General features: G+C 37.0%; 1 protein-coding gene across 12 annotated transcripts; it reads left to right on the top strand.

The window, feature by feature from the left end:
- CDC7 (cell division cycle 7) lies at positions 1-24,676 on the top strand. Of its 12 annotated transcripts, none has more exons than XM_005542756.5 (12): positions 1-64; positions 874-1,017; positions 6,553-6,636; positions 6,961-7,096; positions 10,275-10,368; positions 10,459-10,601; positions 11,749-11,998; positions 12,632-12,727; positions 13,496-13,674; positions 14,474-14,556; positions 19,054-19,203; positions 22,948-24,676. In XM_005542756.5, exons 1-12 carry the CDS (start codon positions 10-12, stop codon positions 23,340-23,342), a joined length of 1,809 nt encoding a protein of 602 aa, XP_005542813.4. In that variant the 5' UTR covers positions 1-9; the 3' UTR covers positions 23,343-24,676. The 12 variants fall into 12 exon arrangements, with proteins under 12 accessions (XP_005542813.4, XP_015288408.2, XP_073857858.1 ...); XM_015432922.4 differs by having other exon boundaries at positions 840-1,017; XM_074001784.1 differs by having other exon boundaries at positions 38-135; positions 957-1,017.
- Positions 24,677-25,337: the final 661 nt, after the last annotated feature.

Here is a 25,337-nt window from a genome sequence, read left to right as displayed (position 1 = left end):
AGTGTGCGCATGTGCAACGAGAGCTGCGGCGGGAAGTGTTGCGCAGGCGCATCCGATCCACTCGGTAGGTGGGGAGCTCTTGGAGACGGCGACCCAGGCATCTGGGGAGCCCCAGAAGTCGTACTCCCTTAAACCGTGAGTTTCAGACGGTTTGTTCCGTGGCGCGGGATTGTGAGGGATTAGGAACGAATTCTGGATGGTGACTTCGGTTTTCTCGCCGTGCAGTTCCTTTCCCCGCCCCCCTTCGGATCCCTCCGACCTGCGGCGGGAAAGTCGCGCGCCTGCGTACTAAGCATCTGGTTCGGTCTCTGGCCCGAGGGAAGCCGGTCTTTTCCGGCTGACCTCGCGGCCAGGGCTGGTCGGAGGATTCCCATTCATTAAGCCATCTCCTCCTCCGCCCAGTACTCGTAGCCAGGGTCGTATCAGTTCTCCATCAACTTGCGTGGGGCCTTGGACGAGCTTCCTGGCGCTCCCTGTCAGTGGCGAAACGGTTTTCTCCCTCTGTCCTTTTCCTGACTTCAAACCGCCCCTGGCGCTCGGCCCCTCCCCCACGCGGTCCCGCAGGCTACGCCGGACTCGCAGCCTCGCCGTTTCCCACTGCGCCGGCTGCTGCGCGGGTACCCAAGCCGGGAAATTCTCCCTGCAGCCCCCTGCCGGCGTTTCTGATAGGTGAAAATAAAGCACATGGAATTCCTTAGAAAAGGCCACAGTGTGCCCTACTGTGGAGGTTTGGACACATGGTGCATTTGAAAATGTTTGCCCCTTTGGGGGCAGTGGCATGTTTTTAGTGCGTGGTTTAGCGAGTGATCTAAACTTCTCCAGTGTTACAATTTTTACAGCTGCTTTGCTTTCCCTGTGGATGTAACCCCTTAGCTGGCATTTTGCATCCCAATTGTCTTGTGATGGAGGCGTCTTTGGGGATTCAAATGGATGAGCCAATGGCTTTTTCTCCCCAGCGTGACCGGTCTCAGGCTGAAGGCTCTCTAAAAAAAAACGAGCAGAATTTTAAACTTGCAGGTATGTGTTTAATTCCAAAGATGTACAGTTGCAGAGATTTTTCAGGCAACAATTCTGTGTTTTCAGTTGCTCTCAAAAAATAAGTAGATTGAATCTTAAAGTGAGTTGTGTGTTTCTATAGGACAGTGTTTTAAAACAGAGCTTCATATGATCTAAATGTAGGACTGAATTGCAATTTGGAAGACTGTAATACAACCCGTTTTACGGTTGAAGTTGTTATGGTCATCAATATTGGTAACTAAGAATGCAGAAATTTGATGATGCCCAAATTAAATTTCTCTTCTCTACCTGTGTTCTTGTCTCTACTCACCACATTGCCTTAAGCTTAAATTTAGAAATTGACACTGGAGATCATCACTTAAGTATTCAAAAGCAGAACTCACAGAGAAAAAAATATGAAATGTTTGTAGCAATAATAAAGCACCATATCTCAGTGTAGAGCATGAAATGTTGTTTGGCCATAAACCAGACCTTGGGGTGAAGAGGACAGGATCAAGCAGTGCGTGCTTTTGTACACTCGCATGTGTGCTTTCATTTCTGCTCTGGCACAGGACCTGGGACATAGTAGGTATTTATTAATAATAAATATTTGTTAAATAGAGGAATTCTAGTTGACTGTATTTGTTTTCCTGAAAGGGTAGCCAGATCTTTTCCATCTTTGTCTGAAGTGAATTCTGTGCTTGTCCAAAAGATACTTATTTTGACCTTTTGTCCATATATTCTTTATAACCCCACCCTAGAAAAATATGACATCACATACTTTCTGCTTTGATGGAAGTCATTTATCCCAGTTACCTAAACTTGAAACTTTAATCTTCAGCTGATGCTTTTTATTTGTTCCCCATATCGTCACCTAGCTTTATTTCTTTTTAATAGGTATGGCATTGTGTCTTCTTTCCATTCCCATTTCCACCACATTAATTCATTTCCTTACACTTTGTTCCTGATTTACAACAGTTTCTCACCTATGCTGCCTGCTTGCACTTTTCCATCCTTCAGTTCATCTGGTACGTTGGTGCTAGAATAATCTTAAAATGCCACTTTCATCCAGTTTCGTGGATACTGTTCCTCTTCCTTTCCATTTTTCCAGCAGTTAGCTGTTTTTTTAGTTCATCTTTCCCTTACTAGTCATTGGACACATAACACAGTAACACAGTCATTGTAGTATTCTTTTTCTATCGCTTAGGATTCTGCATTTTGTCTCCACTGTAAGCCCCTTGGTGGCAGTATCTCCTCTGGCTTCTGAAGTATGTTGTGACTTCAGCAGAGTATCTGAATGGATGACTCTGACTTGGTTCTGGCATCTTGTTTAGGAGAATGCCACTATTCTAATATTCTGAAAATCTGCTGGGAAGTAAAGAATGGGGTGAATTTTATTCCAGATTTCAAAAGTTTTGTAGCATTTATGTAACAGAATATTGGACATTATAAATAATACGATAAATTGTAAAACATGCTAAAACTTTACTATTGCAGCTCTTTTTAAAATATGATCCTTAATAACAGCTAAAATTATATAAACATAACTTCAATGGGGAGTAAAGCTGATGAGGTCCAGGCACGTAACAGTCTCGTAATCTAATTGGGAAAGTAAATCAAATTAGATCATAAGACAGGTATATCCCTGCACCTTATCAGCTTTACTCCTTATTGAAGTTATATTTTTGATTGGATGTTTTATATATCTTTGCATTCCCAGAGCTTAACAGTGTCCAGCACATAGTAGGTGCTTGAAAATATTTGAATGAATGATTTAATGTAAGGATATAAAGTAAAATACTTAGTGTAATGGATGAATAGCATGTCTCTTTATTTTGAGATATTTGTAAGATTTTTTATAACATTTTTCTGATAAACATGATTATTGAAAGTTTTGAAGTAAAGAAAGCCAAAATAAAGTCTTTTTGCATTATTGAAATATTGCCTGAACCGGAGTATGAGATCTTATTTCTGATCTCCATTTTTTGTTTAATATATATCTTGAATATTGCTGATGTAGTAAATATTCTACAACTGGATTTAAGGTCCATTGTATATTATATTTAATCACCTTTTACTGTTGACCCTATAGATTGTTTCTATTTTTTCCTATTAAGAAAAATGCTATAATGCACAAACTATCTGGCATAATATTGGTCAAATGTTTATTCTTTCACTAATTTGGCAAGCCTTTTTTTTTTTTTTTTTCTTTTTTGAGACACAGTCTCTCCGTCACCCAGGCTGGAGTACAGTGGCGCAATTACAGCTAACTGCAGCCTTAACTCCTGCACTCAAGCCATCCTACCCCCTCAGCCTCCTGAGTAGCTTGGATTACTGGCATGTGCCACTACACCCAGCTAATTTTAAATGTTTTTTTAGAGATAGGATCTTGCTATGTTGCCCAGGCTGGTCTCAAACTCCTGACCTCAAGCAATCCTCCCATCTTGGCCTCCCAAAGCACTGCGATTACAGGTGTGAGCCACCATGCCTGGCCAGTAAGCTTTTATTATTTTTTTTAAGTATCTTACGATATGCCAAGTTTTAATAAGTGAGAAAGAAAGTGTCTATTATATACAGACACTTTTTTAGGTGCTAGGGATAAATCAAAGCATAAAACAGAAATGAACACCCTGATAGTTAGACAGTAGACAGACAGTAAACAAAAGAAATAAATACTAATGTTCAAAAGTGATTAGTGTTACAAAGAAAATGTAAAAGGGAAGGGGAGATAGGAAGTATTGGGGAAGGAGATTGTAATTTTGGTAAGTATAGTTGGTCATAGCCTTCTGTAATATTTGAGCTAAGACTTCAAGGTGGTGAAGGAGTGAGCTGTGCAGATATTTGGGGAAGAGCATTCCAAACAGAGGAAACAGCAAGTACAAAGACCCTGAGATGGGAGTGTGCCTAGCATTCAAGAATAGCAAGGAGGTCATTGTGGCTAGAATGGGGAAGGTAATTGGAGTGAAGTCAAAGAGACATGTAAAGAGACTTTCTAATGGAGTGAGATGTGGAAACCATTAAGATTTTGAGCAAAATCGTGACAAGGTGACTTAGCTTTATCAGAATACTCTGTTTAAACTGTTTGCTATGTTGCAAGCTGACTGACTGCTGCATTACGGATAGACTACAGGCTGGCAAGGAGTGTAGTTAAGGAGAGTATTGATATATTAAAACCAACTTGGATATAGTATGTAGCAGAAAACGAAGTTACTTAAAATGTCAAAATAGAAACCTAGACCTTCATGTATAAAATAGAGGCATTTAAATAATTTTTAGCATATTATAATAGACTTTTCAGGGTCCTCCTCCAATCCTCAAGTCTATTTCATTTGTCTGTCTTTAGTACTGTTTTCCAGCTTTTGACATGAATGTACTTTTCTGCTTTCTGCTCTCGTTTCCCACTTCAGAATTTGAAGATATTGCATTCACTTTGGTTGCCAGGAAGTTTTACTGTTGTTTAAAATTGTTGAAGTTGTTCTGAAGTGACAGGAAACCTTAATAAACATTTTGAGTTTTGTAAAGAGGAGTAGGTACATAGTAAGTGAGTAGTGGTGTGGAAGCACCCTTAATGTTTCTCCTCCCCTTCACATCTGTTCTCCACTTGTCATTTTTCTTCTTAAAAACTTTCTGTAGCTTTCATGTGCATTCTCTCTTCTCTTCCTTAGCCACATTCTATTTCTTTTATTAGTATTATTATTATTGAGACAGGGTCTCCCTCTTCTGTCGCCCAGGCTGGAGTACAGTGGCATGATCATAGTTTAGTAACCTCAAGCTCCTGGGCTCAGGGTATCCTTCTGCCTCAGTCTCTGTAGCTGAGACTACAGGCCTGTGTTACAAAGGCCAGCTAATTTTTTGTTTGTTTGGTTGGTTTTTAACTTTTTTAAGAGATGGGGTCTCAAACACCTGGCCTCAAGCAATCTTCTTGCCTTGGTCTCCTAAAGTGCTAGGATTACAGGCCTGAGCCACCACCCCAGGCCACATTGTATTTCGTTGTCTCTCAGCCCTCCCCCTGCCCTAATCATCCAAGCCTTTTTTGTTTTTTGTTGTTTTTTTTTTCTTGTTACTGTCTTTACAGACATAGTTAATTTTTCCTAAAGTGTTGTATTCGACTTTCACTACTTGGTGAATGCTTCAGAACAAAACTTAGCCATCAACTGAAGGCTTCCTATCACCTTCGGAAATCCTCCGCAACCTAGTAGTATATGCATTCTTTTATTACAGGTATCACCTTGTATTAAGAATGATAACATGTTTCCTCTACTAGACCAAGCTCCTAGTGGCTGTACCACATTTATTAGTTTTTTTACATGCCCATTGCTGAGCATTTTTTAAAACAGTATTTATTTAAATGAATTAGTTCTAGCCAGGTGTGGTGGCTCATGCCTGTAATCCCAGCACTTTGGGAGGCCAAGGTGGGCAGATCACTTGAGATCAGGAGTTCGAGACCAGCCTGGCCAATGTGGTGAAACCCCGTCTCTACTAAAAATACAAAAATTAGCCGGGCATGGTGGTGCATGCCTGTAATTACAGCTGCTCACTCTCTTGAACCCGGGAGGCAGAGATTGTAGTGATTGGAGATTACATCACTGCACTCCAGCCTGGGCAACAGAGTGAGACTCCATCTCAAGAAAAGAAAGAAAATTAGAAAATATATGTATAATTAAAATAAAGGAATAAGTTCTGTAGACATCAGCAACACCTCTGTGAAACTGGGCAAATGATTTAACCTCCCTGAATTGAGTTTCCTTATCTGAAAAATCAGGATAATAATTCCTGTTCTGCCAAGATCACAGTACTGTTAGAAAGATCTGAAAAGATAAGGCATGTGCAAGTGCTTTGAAAATGTCTTAAACTTATGCTACATAGGGCTAGTAGAGCCTAGATGCTGTAATAAAATCTGAAGAGTCTTACCTAGTTATCTTCTGTATCCAGTAGTTTACTGGGTTTTGTATTATTGTGTTCCCTTGTTTTAATTATGTACATTTTTATAAAGAACTGATATTTATTTAAAAGTAGCAATTTATCTGTAGTCAAGGATAGAGAGTACTACTGGCAATTGGGACAAATTTTTAAAAATATGTTTTTACATGCTTGAGAGCTTTAGTAGGCCTTCTCTCTGAAAATATAGGGTGAATATTCAATATGTAAAATTTTACCAAGCCTTTAAGATGTTGTATCTTTACGGGAAGTAGTTTTCAAGAACATTGCAATGTGTCCTTGTCATGCCATCTAGTGATCACAGCACAAATTGTTTAGTCATTTTAAAAATTTGGTGGTTTTTCATGTTGTAATCTATACAGTAACAATGTATCTATTAGTATATAATTCCAGTATAGTAGAAATTTGGTGTATTTAATTATGGGACTGTCATTTTTGCCTGTTCAAGAGGTGTGTGTGAGTTACAGCAACTTGATAGGGTTTTAATCTTACAAGTTTTATTAAAACTTTTATTTATAATTAATTATGTTTTATAATTTCATTTAGCTTTTTAAATTTTAAGAAACTATAAAATATACTGTCATTGATTAAAAGTCTAAATTTTTGTTTCCTTGAAAGGTGTTAAAAAAGATATTGAGAAGCTTTATGAAGCTGTACCACAGCTTGGGAATGTGTTTAAGATTAAGGACAAAATTGGAGAAGGTAATTTGGGGATATGCTTTACTATTTTTACAAGGTCTTTTTTCCCTCCTGTTTTCCTTTTGTAATCTTGCTTTTCATTACTACTTCTTATTGAAAAATATACCACTTTTTAGACTATTAAGACCGTAGTTTTATTACTAATTATGGTAGCAGCTTTTCTTTTTCAACCTCAAAGAAAGAATAAATAATAAATATTTACAGTAAAATGAAATCCTGTTTTAATCTATTATGCCATTGAAACAGTTTTTACAATCTATTTTAGAATTGTTTCATTAACATTTTTAAAAACCCTGATATTGAAAAATTTAATACATTGTTTTACAGGCACTTTCAGCTCTGTTTATTTGGCCACAGCACAGTTACAAGTAGGACCTGAAGAGAAAATTGCTCTAAAACACTTGATTCCAACAAGTCATCCTGTAAGAATTGCAGCTGAACTTCAGTGCCTAACAGTGGCTGGGTAGGCAATTTAAACATATTTTAATTGAACTTGTATATAATTTATAAGATTTTAAAGTAGATGCTTAGCAGGGATGAGGAGATTGTATGTGAATTAAATACATTTTTCAGTCAAGTGTTTGCAATTTGCTAGCACTTTCCTTCTAACCTTGCAATAGTTAGTTAAATTTATAGTAATTCTTTTAGATTGGATTTCCCTTGAGGCTCGGCTTGATTTCCTGTCTTTTATCACTGCTTTTTGTAACCTTCCTGCCAAATCATAAACCTTGGCTTTCATGGTTTACATTATTTTGTAAATGTAGGGAACTCACATTTCATATTTCCCCAGCTATTGACAACCTCATCTAATATTTTATTTAGAATAATGGAATCATCTGGTATGGTTTCTCTCTGCTGGGTCATTTCTGTCAACATAAGGACATGATTTAGTATCTTATCCTCCTAAACTGCCCTCCTTCTTCCACCTGCTCCATCATTTCTTTGTTCCCTCCTTAACAGCCAGACTTCTCAACAATTATCTGCATACATTGTTCTCATTTCACACCTCCCTTTCACTAAATACTCACTGCGGCTGTTCTCCTCTAAACTGGAAACTATAGAGTCAGCCATTACTCTAGGCATCATTTAGCACAATTGACTTGAACCCTTATCTTGACTTCTGTACTGCCACACCCTCGTTGTTTTCTTCTTCCCTCATTTGGCCTTTCATTTTGTGTCTTTGCCAGCTCTTCCACTTCTATCTGACCCCTGAATGTTGGAGTTCCTCATGCTTGCTCTTGGGTTTCTCTGTATTCTCCTTAGTGTCCTCCATTTCCACATGATCTAAAGTAATGATTCCCACAAGTATATAGTTAATCTCAGACCTTTTATCGTAACTACAGGTTTGTATATATCCACTTGCCTATTTAACATTTCCATTTGGTGCCTGATAAATATCTCAAACCTAATATGCCAAAACTAAACCTTAACATGCCAAAAATAACCCCACCACAACAAATGTTCTTATCTACCCATCTCTGCAAATGGCCCATCTACGCACTTGTTCGGGCCAGAAACCTAGAAATCATCCTCATTTTCTGTTTCTCTCCTAAACCACATTAATCACTAAGTCCTAGCCATTTTGCCTCTAAAATATATCTAGAAGTTCATCCATGTCTATCTTCTCTGCCACTACCTCAGCTGAAGCCTAGACTATAACTGTAGCCTGCTGCGTCTTTCTCCCCTTCATTCTGTCTTCACACAGCAGCCAGAATGATCTTTAAAATATAAAATATATATGTATATAACTTAAATTGGGTCATTAGTTCCCCCACTTAAAATCTTTCAATGGTTTCCCTTTGTACTTTGAAAAAAAATCCAACCTTCTCATGCCTGTCTTCCCACCTCCTTCACTGTACTCCATTTCTTTAGTTTATCGAATTTGTCTCAAGAGCCTTCTTACCTCAGGGCCACTGCCCAGACTGTTTGCCCATTCAGGAAGGCCTCTCCCAGTCATTGCCTGCTGACCCTTTATCTTCTGATCTGAGCAAGAGTGAAACTGGACACAGGAGTTCATACTTGTAATCCCAGCACTTTGGGAGGATTGCTTGAGGCCAGGAGTTTGAGACCTGCCTGGGCAACATAGCAAGACCCCATCTTTACAAAAAACTTAAAAATTGGGCAGGCAGGGTGGCACACATCTGTAGTCCCAGCTACTTGGGAGACTGAGGTAGGAGGATCATTTGAGCCCAGGAGTTTGAGGCTGTAATGACCTGCGATCGCTCCACTGCACTCCATCCAGCGTGGTCAGCAAAACAAGACCCTGTCTCTAAGGAAAAAAAAAGAGTGACACTGCTTAAAAGATGTCTTCTCTGAATTAAATTAGATTCTCCTATTTTCTTCTAATTGTCATAGCATCTTTTGATTTCTTTCAAAGCCCTTACCATAATCTGTCATTATAAGTTACCTTGTTATTATCTGTATTGTCCACTAGGTAGTAAACTCCATGAGGACAGAAATTCTGTAAATTTTATTCACTGTTGCATTACTAATGTCTGTAATCCCTAACAGCAAATAACAGTGCCTACTAAATATTGAATGAATGAATAAGTAAGCCTGTTTGTTTCAGCCCTCTGTGTACTATAGAAGACAAGAAAATGAGATGGCCTCTGTAAAGAACGCTTGCATACGTTCTTGTACCGTAAATGTGATCATTCCTTTTTCTATACTTTAACTGTCTCCCTCTACCACTTTTTCTTTTTCTGTGCTTAAAAAGGTACATGCTAAAAATGCCTTCATCTGATCTTACAATGCAGTCAGGCAAATTGTCTTTAGGCTCAGCTTCCATTGTGTTTTATTTTCCTTCCTTCTGTTTTGTTTCTTCCTTTCCACTTAAATTGCTGTCTTAAAAATTACCAGTTAATTATTCTTTGCCAAACTAAAAGCCTCCCCTCAGTTATTCTCTTTGACTTCCATGCTAATAACTCCTCCTTCAAAATTCCTTTCCTATTTGGCTCTCTAACTTGACTTCTTCCAAGCTTAGTTTTCTTTTCTCACTATTAATTTTCATGTCTCTAGGTATCACTTCTCTGCAAGTACTCTCACTGACTTCTCACTTGTCTTACTTAAGGTTTAGTCCCTTATCTAGATAGCTCTATCAAAATGATGAGGTCTGGTTTTAGCTGCTTCTTTTACTGGCTTTACTTATGTTTTGATATCTCTATTGTTTTCTTACTCAGGCTCAAAATCATAGAAATCACCTTTGTCCTATTTTACTCTTTTATGAAGCAGTGTAGCGTAGTGATTAAGAGCATATGTCTGGAGCAAAATGCCTGGGTTCAAATCCTGGCTGTATGATCTATTAGTTTAGTGACCCTAATTTATTTATTACTGTTACCATCTTATCTGCTAAGTCTTATTAATCTTTTCCCTTTTTTCTCTCTCTGCCACTTCCCCAGTTACAACTATAATTACCTCGTTGGAATTATTATAGTAACGTCAAAACTGGTGCTGTTTTTGTTTTAAAAGAAAACTTTAACACAAGAACACAAGTCACTTATGTTTATATTATGTGATGATGATTTTAAGTCAGTTTTCAGCAATATGTATGCATTGCTAAAATTGCGGTTTTTAAAATTAGACATAAAGTTTCAGTCCCTCTGACCTTTCCTCTAAAAGTTCGTTGTGCATTTTTCCACTAGGGGGCAAGATAATGTCATGGGAGTTAAATACTGCTTTAGGAAGAATGATCATGTAGTTATTGCTATGCCGTATCTGGAGCATGAGTCGTTTTTGGTAGGTTTTAATATTTCTTGAATTTTTATTAGCTGAATATTTCATTGCAAACAATATTTGTAACTCATTTCATTCATAACTTTATTTTAGGACATTTTGAATTCTCTTTCCTTTCAAGAAGTACGGGAATATATGTTTAATCTGTTCAAAGCTTTGAAACGCATCCATCAGTTTGGTATTGTTCACCGTGATGTTAAGCCCAGCAATTTTTTATATAATAGGCGCTTGAAAAAGTAAGTATGAAGAGTTACTAGAAAATATTTACCCTATTTCTCTTTTAAAAAACAGTTTTGTTGTCTATATTTAAGGTATTGAACATGATGTTATAACATACATAGATAGTAAAAAGGTTACTATTGTGAAGCAAATATTTCGGTTAACCATTTTATTTTTGTTTTTATGGCAAGAGCAGCTAAAATTTACTCATTTAGCATGAATCCCATATACAATACAGTTTTATTACCTGTAATCTTCAGAGTGTGTGTTAGGTCTAGATTTATTTATCCTACATAACTGCTACTTTGTATCCTCTGACCTATATCTCTTAGATAGAACATACTGCAACAGCCATGCACAGATTATTTCTGTTTCAGTTTCTTTGTGATTGGGAAGGGAACTGTGGTGAAGAAGAAGATAAAATTGTATTCGTGGAACAGTGTACATTATTAGATATACCATGATTCAGTGGAAATAGCCTGAACTAACAGACTTAGAGTCTAATAATTTTTGACCTTAGATATGTCTGTTACTCTGGACTTCATTTTTCTTTGGACCACATGATAGCCAATTTCCTGTTTTAACATGAAAGTTTTATTTTTATGTATACTTTTTAATGCTGATTATAATTATAAGCTGAAAATAACATAAATACCTCTATATAATGGATCGTATTGAACATAGTAAGATTATAACTTCTTTTTTGAGCTTTTATACCCCTGACTTAAATTTTCTTTAATTGGATCAGATTTTAAAACCATGATTTTAATTTTTTAAACTTGCTTAACTAGAAATTATCTGCTATGATGCCATCTCTGCCACCATCAAAGAACAAAGGATTGTGTTTATGTTATGTATTCCTCTTCTGCCTTATGAACCCAGACCACTGGAAAAAGAGAACATTTGATTGATTGTGGGACACCTCTTAATTTGCAATCCGAGTTAGCTGTTAAATTCTTACTTTGTCTGGAAAACTTAGGTTTTTTTTCTTTTCCAGAATGCTATAAATCTCCCCTCCGCCAAAAAAAAAACAGCAGAATGTTATAAATTCCTGATTGATCCCAAAAAGAATTACAGTTTTTATGAGGATGGTTTGAGAGTATTACAATGTTACTAAGCTTTAATTGTTACAGATAAGTAAAAATGCTTAATTTTGTCTCTTAGGTATGCCTTGGTAGACTTTGGTTTGGCCCAAGGAACCCATGACACGAAAATAGAGCTTCTCAAATTTGTCCAGTCTGAAGCTCAGCAGGAAAGGTGTTCACAAAACAAATCCCACATAATCACAGGAAACAAGATTCCATTGAGTGGCCCAGTACCTAAGGAGCTGGATCAGCAGTCCATCACAAAAGCTTCTGTTAAAAGACCCTACACAAATGCACAAATTCAGATTAAACAAGGAAAAGATGGAAAGGTTCTCTCTCTTTTATTTCTTAAGTACTGACACTGTTTTAGAAATGTACTCCTTCAGCCAACAGAGGGAAATACAATACTAGGATAGTACTTGTAATTTAAAAAACTTTTTTTACATTTGTTATATGTATTCAGTTGATTAACTTTTCACTAAGATTTGTACTGAATCATTTTGGTTACTATTTTAAAACTAAAATTTACATTGTCCGTTTATAACGTTTGTCATTACCTATTATGAAATCATATTTTATGACAAAAATGGAAAATATTACATTTTCCCTGCATGTTAAAAAGTTCAGATTATCCTTTTTAAAAGAAAGCATTAGTTATAGGGGAGGAATTCTGAAGTGTCTATCTCCATTTTAGCTGCACAGCAAAATGTAACATCCATGCAGGTGGTTTTTGAATTTTTTTAGTTACATATATTTGTGGACTATGATAACATTGTATGGGTGTTGAATTCTGTCTAGACTATTTTCTCCTTTCACAGAAGTGGTTTGGTGCCTGAGAATGACTTGGATGCAGCTGTTTTTGTTTCATCTCACTTAACTCTTTCAAAACTATGGCAGAGTACAGCTGGCAGAAAGTGTTACAGATATAATCCTTATTTTCCTTGTTTTTGTTGGTATTGTAGGAGGGATCTGTAGGCCTTTCTGTCCAGCGCTCTGTTTTTGGAGAAAGAAATTTCAATATACACAGCTCCATTTCACATGAGAGCCCTGCAGTGAAAGTAAGTAATGTAGCTTAATAGCATAATGGTCAGTCAGTCATACACTGAAGAGAATTTAGGTAATAACTAGATTAACATTTATTATCAGAACTTTTTTTAAAGTAGAGTTTGGCTTTGGCAGAAGGTATTACTGCTTTGAGCATTTAGTCAAAACTTGTTTTCTCCAGTTTTTTTCTGAACTTTTCTGGTGGAATTTTTTCTCATTTTTGGTTAGCTGACTATTACTGCTCTTTCTCTAGAGGAAGAACGTTAAGGGCTTTTCTGTCATTGCTAGAGTGTGAGCTCCATACAGCTAGCTAACTGTTCTGACACATAGTTGATAGTGTAAAGATGTTTGTAAAGTTAACAAAATCATCATCAACGTAGATGATTTCAGATTGACTTAGGATATCTTGTGACAGCTAGACAGCATGAGCAACAAATTAAAACTGTGATTTTAGCCAATGTACTTGTGCAGTTTACAGTTCTGAAATGGAGTTAGACACTAGAACATAACTGTTTTATACTTGTATCAGGAAAAGTTCTAATAAAGTATAAGTCAAATATTGGCCAAGCTAGGACTAATGAGTAAATTTTAATATAAGGCGACTTTGCAGAAAAACCCAAGAAGACCTTAAACATTTTAATAGACAACTGTTTATTTACCGTCCAATAGCCATTCAGCAGTTCTTAAAGCTATGCTTCCGCTATTGCTTTTTGCCATACTAGCATTTTAGGACATCGTGTTAAATGTCATGAAAATAGAAAAATAAGACTTTTCTTTTACAGCTCATGAAGCAGTCAAAGACTGTGGATGTACTGTCTAGAAAGTTAGCAACAAAAAAGAAGGCTATTTCTGCAAAAGTTATGAATAGTGGTGTAATGAGGAAAACTGCCAGTTCTTGCCCAACTAGCCTGACCTGTGACTGCTATGCAACAGATAAAGTTTGTAGTATTTGCCTTTCAAGGTAATGTGTTTTGATGGTGTTATAAAATCACCAGCATGCTGCCATTAGAAATTGCATTGATTTGGGTGGATAATTTTGTGAGTGCAAGGGATCAATACAGATCAGTGAACTGCAGTGGGCCTTGATGCACAGCAGTAGTACCTTGAAGAGCAAATGATAACAGTTTTCATATATTATTTATTTAACACGGATATACTCTGGAAAACACATTTGTTCTTATATGCAAATAAGTAAGATGGGGTGGCTTTTAGAAGCTTCAAATCACACATTTTGCTTGCTGATGTAATCTTTTCTGTTTTCTCTTTTTATTCCCATTTATGTGGAGTAACCAGAACCAAACAGTAAGAGCTCCTCTCTTACTCCCACCTCCAACTCTTTGATTCATAAATTTCTCCCTTTCCTTCAAGACTTGGCTTTCATAAAGCCTTTCCTGATTAAGTCAAATATATAAGTGTATCTGTGATCAATTACTCCAAACAGAAATGAATTTTTATACCTGTGAATTGCTATTGGGTTCTATTTTTCTACTGTGGCTCTTATTATCCACTACTGCTTTTTCTTCTTGGAGGTTATTTTAAAACCTTTCTGGAGTAAATCTGGGGAACTAGTAGAGGGGGTAAAAACCAGTAGAAGAAAAATCGAGGCTTTTTATCCCACTAGATTATCATTTACTTCATAGTAACACTTACTATATAGGTATCGAGGCAAAATTTACTGTGAACTAAATTGATGAATGTTATCTTTTAGACTTACATAGTTCAACTTTAACGTAACTAGAGAAATCTTATTTCATCATAAGGCGTCAGCAGGTTGCCCCTAGGGCAGGTACACCAGGATTCAGAGCACCAGAAGTCTTGACAAAGTGCCCCAATCAAACTACAGGTATGTTTTACTGGAAATACAGAACCCAATTAAAATGGATTGTCCCAGATGTATTTTATTTTATGATCTTTGTCTATTTATAACTAATATTTGACCTCTTCTGCTTTTATTTAAGTTATGTAAGCAGTTCTAGCAGTGTGGCATTCCTATTTTTGAGCTAATGCTATTCTTTATGAAAGTTTTTAATCCTAATGTTGCCTCTCTTTTTTTTTTTAAACAGTTTATTCCATAGATTACATTTTGCGTATTTATTTACAAGATGATCTTACCATCTTGTAAATAAATACGCAAAATGTAATCTATAGAATTTTGTTGACATCAGCTTTATGGGGGAAAAAAATTATGTTTAATAGTTTTTGCCAACCAAAGACTTAAAGCATTTTATTTGCTTGCTTAATACCTCAAAAGTTTCCTGTGATGTAGATATAATTGTGTTTGATTAAAATTATTTTTGTTATATAAACAATATAATAGCAGTTAGAAGGTTTTGAAAAAGAAAAACGTCTTCCATAATCTAAAAAGTTACCATGGAGCTGGAATTCAGGAAACATCTTGAACGAATAGATGGATCCTGCTGTTCACTTGGATTATGGGCTTTGAAGAAATGCGTTCATTCATTGAATGTCTGTTCTTGCTTGCTAATGATAAAGTAAATAAATAAATAAGACCATCTGTTCACACTCTAATCAGGACACACTATCAAATAATTATAAAATAACCTGTTGAGTATGGTAGTAAAACTTATACAAGGTATTTAAGGAGTATCTAACTATCCTAACCCAAAAAGATTATGAAAGGCAATTCATGAAAGAAGTGACCTCTTAGAATGTAAATTGGGCTGGGAGGTTAGCATAGAGGCATGAGCCAAGGAACTCAAGAAACAGCATACAGAAAACTAAAAAAGTTTCATTTTGGCCGGGCGCAGTGGCTCACACCGGCAATCCCAGCACTTTCGGAGGCTGAGATGGGCGGATCACCTGAGGTCAGGAGTTTGAAACCAGCCTGGCCAACATGGTGAAACCCCATCTCTACTAAAAATACAAAAATCAGCTGGGTGTGGTGGTGTGCACCTGTAATCCCAGCTACTCGGGAGGCCGAGGCAAGAGAATCACTTGAACCCAGGAGGCGGAAGTTGCAGTGAGCTGAGATCACACCATTGCACTCCAACCTGGGCGACAGGGCAAGACTTCATCTCGAAAAAAAAAAAAAAAAGTCTAATGTTGCTAGAATATTAAGATGCAAGTTGAGGAATGGTGAGAAATAAACCTGGAATGAGGTAGACAAGGTCAGACCACAGTTGTTACAGTTTGGACTATATACTGTACATATAATCAAGCGAAAGAAGTGGCAATGGTATATTCTAGATGGATCATTCTGGCAGGCGTTCAAACAGTTTAGCTTTTGGAGAGTGGTGGCATGAATTTTTCCAGTTGAGAGGATGAAAATGTGAATGAGGGTATTAGTAATAGGAATAAAAAGAAAAGTGAAGGGTTGGAAAAGGCAGAGCTTGGTGGATAATTGGATGTAGAATTTGGGTGTGGTGTGGTGAGGGAAAAGGGCATTCAGGATATTTACCAGAGTCCTAGCTTGGGAGACTTGGATGTGTACCAGTAACCAAGGTGGAGAGTAAAGGAGAAGTAACTGGTTTATAGGGGAAAGTAAGGTTGGTTTTGGGTATAATTGGTTTGAGGTATTTGTGGGACATCCAAATAGAGATATCCAACAGAATCAAAGTTAAGTCTGATGCTCAGCGAAGGAGCTGGGCTAGAAATGCAGTTGAATGTCATCATTATATAAATGACAGTTGAAACCATGAAGTGGATGGACCAATCAGGGAGAGTATACAGAGGGAGAAGTTAAAACTCTGAGGAACATTAGTCAGCACTTAAGGCTTGGAGAAAACATTGAAGGAGCAGGCAGAGGTACCAAAGGAGCTAAGAAAGGCATGTAGGGCTGGGCACAGTGGCTCACCACGCCTGTAATACCAGCACTTTGGGAGGCCAAGGCAGGCAGATCACTAGGTCAGGAGTTTGAGACCAGCCTGGCCAATATGGTGAAACCCCGTCTCTACTAAAAAGTACAAAAAATTAGCTGGGCATGGTGGTGCATGCCTGTAGTTCCAGCTACTGCGGAGGCTGAGGCAGGAGAATTGAACCCAGGAGACAGAGGTTACAGTGAGCCGAGATTGTGCCATTGGACTCCAGCCTGAGCAACAGAGACTCCCTCTCAAAAAAAAAAAAAAGTGATACAGTAGCCGAAGGAACAGAGCAAATAACCTGGTGATACTAGGAGGTCAACAATTAGGAGAGATATCCCTTTAAAAAAAAAAAAAACAAAAACGGGCGGATCACGAGGTCAGGAGATTGAGACCATCCTGGCTAACACGGTGAAACCCCGTCTCTACTAAAAAAATACAAAAAAACTAGCCGGGCACGGTGGCGGGCGCCTGTATTCCCAGCTACTCCGGAGGCTGAGGCAGGAGAATGGCGTGAACCCGGGAGGTGGAGCTTGCAGTGAGCCGAGATCCGGTCACTGCGCTCCAGCCTGGGCGACAGAGCGAGACTCCGTCTCAAAAAAAAAAAAAAAAAAAAGCTTTTTAACATCAAGTTGAGCTGGTCGTAATCTTTAACAGCCAGAATTAAGAAGATTAAAGTTTCTATAGTGGGAATGTAAATTAGTACAACCACTATGGAAAACAATTTGGACGTTCCTCAAAAAACTAAAAATAGAGCTACTACATGATCCAACAATCCCACTGCTAGGTATATACCCAAAAGAAAGAAAATCAATGTACCAAAGAGGTATCTGCACTCCCATGTTTGTTGAAGCACTATTCATAATAGTCAAAATTTGGAAGCGACCTAAGTGTCCATCAACAGATGAATGGATAAAGAAAATGTGGTACTTACACACAATGGAGTACTATTCAGCCATGAAAAAGAAGATCTTGTCATTTGCAACAACATGGATGGAACTGGAGATCATTATGTCAAGTGAAATAAGCCAGGCACCGAAAGACAAGCATTACATGTTCTCACTTATTTGTGGGATCTAAAAATCAAAAAAATTGAACCCATAGAGAGTGGAAAGATGGTTACCAGAGGCTGAGAAGGGTAGTGGGAGGGTGTGGGGGACATGGGGACTGCTAATGGGTACAAAAAATAGTTATAAATGAATAATCCAGCATTTTGGGAGGCTAAGGCGGGTGGATTGCTTGAGCTTAGGAGCTGGAGACCAGCTTGGGCAACATGGTAGAACCCTATTTCTACCAAAAATACAAAAAAGTAGCTGGGTGTGGTAGTGTGCACCCGTGTACCCAGCTACTCAGGAGGCTGAGGTGGGAGGATCACTTGAGCCTGGGAGGCGGCGGTTGCAGTGAGCCGAGATCACACCACCACACTCTAGCCTGGGCAACAGAGCCAGACCCCATCTCGGAAAAAAAAATAATGAATAAGACCTAGTATTTGATAGCACAACGGGGAGACTATAGTCAATAATTTAATTGTACATTTTAAAATAACTAAAAGAGTACTTTGGGAGGCTGAGGCAGGCAGATCACTTGAGCCCAGGAGCTTGAAACCAACCTGACCAATGTGGCAAAATCCCATCTCTACTAAAAATACAAAAAAAAAAAAAAAAAAAAAGCTGGGCATGGTGACACGCCTGTGATCCCAGCTACTCAGGAGGCTGAAGCATGAGAATTGCTTGAATCTGGGAGGCAGAGGTTGCTGTGAGCTGAGACTGTGCCACTGCACTCTAGCCTGGGCCACATAGCGAGACCCTGTCTCAAAAAAAAAAAAAAAAAAAAAAGAATATAATTGGATTGTTTGTAACACAAAGGATAAATGCTTGAGGGAATGGATACCCTATTTTCCAGGATGTGATTATTACACATTGCATGCCTGTATCAAAACATCTTATATACTTCATCAATATATATACCTACTGTGTACTCAGAAAAATTAAAGTCTTTACAGCCACAAAAAAATAAAAATAAAATACTTTTTTAAAGGTTTCTATAGCAGCAGTTGGTGCTAGTGTCAGCTGAAGAAGAGCTTCTAATGTTCATTACTTTTCACTAAAATGAAAGCATTTTGACCAGTATGGTATGTAATTCTCAAGGATCATTCAGATTTTTTTCCCTCTTAGCTGTTTTTGGATTCCTTTTGATCCTATAAAATGTTCATTTACTTATTGTTTCCTAATGATTAAGTATCCTTTTAAATTTACCAACATGTTTCTTAAGAAAGAAACATATTTTGCAGTGAGGATTCTCAGTCCTGGTTGTACATTAAAATCACCTGAGGAACTTTTTTTAAAACATTGATGCCTGAGCCCTGCTTTGGAACTGTTCAATCAAAATCTCTGGGTCTGGGCATCTGAATTTTTTAAGGCTCCCAAGGTGATTCTAATGCATAGTAAATGTTGAGGACTATTGATTTAGATGATAAAATTATAGACTTGAAATTTATTTTTAAAATTTGTCTTCTATTGCAGCAATTGACATGTGGTCTGCAGGTGTCATATTTCTTTCTTTGCTTAGTGGACGATACCCATTTTATAAAGCAAGTGATGATTTAACTGCTTTGGCCCAAATTATGACAATTCGGGGATCCAGAGAAACTATCCAAGCTGCTAAAACTTTTGGTAAGCAGTTTTGTATTATAGAACAAAACAGAATGCCTTTGATTATCTCCTACAAATCACTTAATAAATTATTATGAAATTTTCTTTACAAATAAACATTGAGTCTTGATAAAGTTCTCTAATATTAAGTAGAAAATTCTTCAATTGCTTGAAAATAAACGTATCACCTCTCCTCTATACATATAATCATTTAATCTTATTAAGCACAAGTAATACCTTTTGCAGTATTTAAAGTTTACCTGTATAATTTTGTAGGAATAAGGAGTAAAATCTTAACTCCTTTTAGTTATGGTTTGACTTTTATTACATACATTTACCTTTAATAATATGTTTTACTTTTTTATTGTATTTTAAACATCAGATGTACTACGTCTTGGTACTTAGAGTGTCCTTGCCTTAAATGATCTTAGGCTATACTAACAAGTAAACAATTATTAATACAGTATAATAAGGATTAGGGAAGAGAATAGAAATTTGTGTTGTCAGGTTGTGTAGGTTTATGGGAGCAGAGAAGCAGAATGCATAGAAGGCCTTAACTGATGGGATATTATTGTAAACATATATTGGACATGGATGTCATCTCCTTAGCATGCAAGTTCTTCAAGACTGGGATGTGCAGTGTACTTCATAGGGCACGTGAGAATTATCTCAGCCTTGCTGTGGCCAACAGTCTGAACTCAAATGCCCGTTTAATGTTTATTTTCCAAGCTCAGTTATAGTTAATGCTTTCCAAGGAATAAGTGGGATTGAGTCAGCTTACTACCATACAATACAGAATACCCCAGGAGATAAAGGTTCAACCAGCCTACCTCAAGAGTAGCTGGGCTGCCTTGTGCTCAGCCCCAGGATCAGCGGGTCTTAACCGGGGTTGCATGTCAGAATTATCTGAGAATCTTTAAGAAATACATATGCCTGCCCACTCTACCTATTCTTGGAAAATATGATTCAGAAAAATAAGATACTTAGGAAGGCTCCAGCCTTGTTAGTTTGAAAAAACAAGTGATTTTGACTAAGAAACTACAGGTGTTTAAGAACCACTGCAGAAATTACTGCCCTAGCTTATGCACTAGTGCTATAGTCCAATCTATAAGAAAAACTTGGTGGTTGTGAAGAAAGCCTCATCTTAATAGAGGCTTGCCAAAATATGCTTCTACAGCAAAGTCGGTCCACAATTGTAACTATCTTGTACTTATTGTAAGAAAATTTTATTTGAAGATAATAGGATGAAATAATACATACAAGGGAAAAGTGACCATGAGTGGAAAACAAGATTGATATCTTAGAAATGGCATTCTTACATAATAATAAACATAACAAGTATGTTTATTCTCAACTGAGAAAACTTTCATCTACTATTGAATAACTTGGTGAGAGGTTTATGAACATGAAGTTTATGAGCCAACACCAAAATATTTTATTGAAGAGCTTGAATCTCCCCATTGGTAATCCAAGTTATAATCAGGGCCAACAATGGAAGTACAACATCTGACACAAAAATACTCCAGATCAAGTGCCATGATAGCAAGCAAGAGCTTTTAGAGATTTATCATTGTAATACTTGTTTTCATATTTGAAAAAAAAATAGGACCAGGCACGGTGGCTCACACCTGTAATCCCAGCACTTCGAGAGGCTGAGGTGGGCGGATCATGAGGTCATGAGATGAGACCATCCTGGGTAATATGGTGAAATCCCATCTCTACTAAAAACACAAAAATTAGCTGGGCATGGTAGCACACACTTGTAGTCCCAGCTACTCGGGAGGCTGTGAGGCAGAAGAACTGCAGTTGAAGCCAGGAGACGGCAGTTGCAGTGAGCCAAGATTGCACCATTGCACTCCAGCCTGGCGACAGAGCAAGACTGTCTCAAAAAACAAATAATAAAAATAATGCCATAGGACTTGTCTCAGTTGTATTAGTATGACATCTGTAGTTATTTCAGTCAGATCTTACTATAACTTTGGACTGAGTATAAAAGCCTCAAAATTTCAGCAAACACAACTGTGTTCCCCTTTGTAACCTAAAGAAATGACTTAGCTGAGATTAGCAGTGAGATCACCTTTACTTCTCTTATCTGTAACCTATTCCACTGTCCTCAGCCCTTAAACCTGGCTCCATTGTGGGTTGTCATTTAGTACTCAGTGAATTGTATTGGATAAATTAAAAAGAAAAGTCTTGAGCTGAAACAAATTCCTGACACATAGTAGTCTGTAACAAAGTATGTTGACCGATTGTGTTAGTTGGAGTTATTTTTCCTGAATGTTATAAATCAATCTTCTTTTTGGTCATATAAAAAAAAGCATATTGTATAACTTGGGGACATGTGATAACATATACTATTAATTATTTTATGACTTCAGAACAAGCTAATGAATAAAAAACTATGTGAGTATTCCCCTCTGGCTCTGATTTTTCAGAGAGAATAGGAATGATAGAATCAGTTCAAAAGTAAAAAAGGATTGGCATATTGTATCCTCATAGAATTTGGTTTTTGGTAATTGTTTCTTTTGTTTCCTCCCTTTCCCTCCCCTCTTTTTCCCCTGGCTTAGTTAAACATCAGTCCAATAGTTAGTTCAGAATAGGGAAAGGTAACTTTTTATCATCCTCAGCCAGATTAATGACTTTGTTGACAATCTACATTCCCAGAAAAGCATCTAAATGTTATGGTACTTATTGTTTAGTACATTTATGTTTAATAAGTAAATGCAAGGCAAAAATAATACATGATTGCCATTTGCGTGATTAACTTCTTTTTGCACATCTGATAATAAACCCATCAGGAAGTTGTTTCAGACATTTATATTTTTAAAAACTAAGATATAGTTTGTTTATTTGTTCATTCAGAAGCATTTATTGGGGCTTTATGTATGCCAAGTACTATTGCAAGTCTCTGCTTTGACAGAGCTTAAATTCTAGTGAGGGAGAGAACATAAGTACTATGAGAAATGAGTGGTACTGAGAAAGATAAAAGGAAAAGGGGAGGGAAGAGGCTCATTTAGGATAGGTTGGTCAAGAACAGCATCTCTAAGGATGTATGTTGTCATTTGAACAGAGTTGTTGAAATGAATAATGCCTTTTTGTCTAGTCCAACAGACATTAACTGACCACCTAACATGTACCTGGCATAAGCTGGGTTTGGGAGGTTCAAAGATAGATAAGACAGTTCCTACCTTCAAAGAGCTCACAGTCTACTAGGTGGGACAGACATATATAGGATAGCAAAAATAATAGTAGAACTCCTCCCAAGATACAGTAGAAGCTGAAATTGATCAATTCTCTCTGAGGGTGTCAAGCCTGAGGTGATTCTTGATCTGAGTGGTGATGCCAGTGAGAGTGTCCTGGGCACACAAGGAGTGCAGGACATCATAGGCAAAGACAGGAGTCATGTAGTCAAAGACATAGAAGGCTGGAAAGGAAGTAGAGTGGGGGCGTGGGAGCTGCAGCTAGTTAAAGATTGTAGAAGGATAAGATGAAGCTTGAGAAACTGGCAGAGTCAAGTGAGTGCCTGGCATAGCTTAGTAAGTCACTGCTTTCTACTTACTATCTCTCACTTTATCTCCCACTGTGCAATTCACATACAACTTAAATATAGCATGTGGTGCTCTATCTCACTGTATGTGTGTGTGTTTGTGTGTCCGTGTCCATAAAGCATATGTTTGAACTTTCATGTTTCTCATGAGAGAGGCTTCTGATATACTCAAATAATAAAATGGCTTTTTCTGTTGTTTTTTCTTCTTTTGCTTTTAGGGAAATCAATATTATGTAGCAAAGAAGTTCCAGCACAAGACTTGAGAAAACTCTGTGAGAGACTCAGGGGTATGGATTCTAACACTCCCAAGTTAACAAGTGATATACAAGGACCTGCTTCTCATCAACCAACTGTTTCAGAGAAGACTGACCATAAAGCTTCTCGCCTCATACAAACACCTCCAGGACAATACTCAGGGAATTCATTTAAAAAGGGGGATAGTAATAGCTGTGGGTGTTGTTTTGATGAGTATACTACCAATTTAGAAGGCTGGAATGAGGTACCTGATGAAGCTTATGACCTGCTTGATAAACTTCTAGATCTAAATCCAGCTTCAAGAATAACAGCAGAAGAAGCTTTGCTGCATCCATTTTTTAAAGATATGAGCTTGTGATGATGGGTCTTCATTTAATGTTTACTGTTATGAGGTAGAATAAAAAAGAATATTTTGTAATAGCCATAAGTTCTTGTTTAGAGACCAGAGCAGGATTAATAATTTATTTTAACATTTTAGTGTTTGGTGGCACATTCTAAAATATAGATTAAGAATACTTAAAATGCCTGGGATAGTTGTTCGGACTAACAACATGATCTTCTTTGAGTTAAACCTACCTAAGTAGATTTTAGGTGGGTTCCTTATTAGGTCAGATTTTTAGTTTCCCTAATTACTTTTCACTGACATATGCAGAAAAAGGAGCAGTTTTAGTTTTAATTAATTAAAATTAACGGATGTGATGAGGATTAAATGAATCAAAAGACTTAATTTGTAGATTTTTTTAGAGTTATGAGCTATGTATACTTTGGGGAAACTCAACCTGGTGCTGGTGCTCTAACAATGTAAGAAAAGAAGATAATTTCCTTTTCTAGAGGTACATATTACGCCTTTTATGAACACTAAAACAATGAGGAAGTGTTGGTCATGGGGCAAAGTATCACCTAAAATTGAATTTATCCATTTTTTAAAAACACTTTATGAAAGCATTTTAGTGTGAATTGCCATTTTTTCTTAATGGCTTCTCTATTTTCTTCCTTCTCTGCCCCTACCAAAAACATTCTCCTCGGAAATTACATGGTGCTGACCACAAAGTTTCTGGATGTTTTATTAAATATTGTATGTGTTTACAGTTGGGAATTTAAAATAATATATACACTGGTTGATAAAGGGAAGCTGCAGGACCAAGGTGAAGATTGATAGTCCAAATGCTTTTCTTTTTTGAGGTGTATGTTTTTTCACACCATCTTAGATATAATTAGGTAGCTGCTGAAAGGAAAAGTGAATACAGAATTGACAGTATTATTGGAGATTTTTCCTCTGCATAGAGCCATCCAGATCTCTGTATCCTGTTTTGACTAAGTCTTAGGTGGGTTGGGAAGAGAGAAAATGAAGTAGGCAAAGAGAAAAGGACCTAAGATAGAGGTCCATATTCAGAAATGATATATATCAATGACAGCATATCAAACTTCCTATGGGAAAAAGTCTGGTGGTTGAGTCAGCTGACAGATTTCCCATTTAGTAGTCATAAAATACAGAAATAGTTGAGGGACATATATTCATTTTGTTATTTTGAGCATTGGTAGATTAGTATATCTACCTAATCTGTTTGGTAATTATAGGGTATATCTATATAAACCATTACCATTGATCTGCTCTGTCTTATGCCATAATCTTAAAAAAAATTGAATGCTCTTGAATTTGTATATTTAATAAAGTTATCCTTTTATATTTTTTATGTCAGAGTACTCATTTGAAAAATAGCTTTTTTTTTTAAATTGACCACTGGGAATATTTTTCTTTTGAGATGGGTGAATGATGATATTTCTTCAGCAAATAGGTAGCATGTTAATGAAACAGTCATGTTAACACATATTCAGAAATTAAAAAGAAAGAAAAATTTACCAAAAGGGTAGATAGGGAGACATTCTCTAAGAAAGTTTAAAATTCAGGGCTGTTGTTTTAACTTTCCATTAATGGCAAAGAACTTGATTGATCCTGAGGGGGAAGTAAAAGGGAGCTAGTGTTTTTAAAGATACCTAGTGTTACAAATTAGTTCTCAGGGAATTTCAGTCCCACTGAAGAATATTGCCTCAATTTTGGACTAATATTCCTAATGTGCTAAATCAGAATTGGCAGCGAGCTTCTATATGCATATTCTTTAGGTTTTTACGCCTTCTGAAGACCATTTTTAAATAATGGGAAATGTTTCTAAAAGATTTGAATTAGGCAAAATAGTCATTTCTAGGGATAGACTAAGAAGGTAACTAGTTAATGCCATTTCCTCTTAATCAGCTATTTTTCACTCAGTTTTTAAAAATTCCTACTGCTCAGGCTCGATAAAACTTAAGGGTATTTTCACTTAAAAAGCCTTAGACATTTAGAACTATTAATATA

The sequence above is a fragment of the Macaca fascicularis genome, chromosome 1 (assembly GCF_037993035.2).
Source record: "Macaca fascicularis isolate 582-1 chromosome 1, T2T-MFA8v1.1".
NCBI lineage: Eukaryota > Metazoa > Chordata > Mammalia > Primates > Cercopithecidae > Macaca > Macaca fascicularis.
Note: the sequence above shows the minus strand (reverse complement) of the source record. Positions and strands in the feature narration are given on the sequence as shown.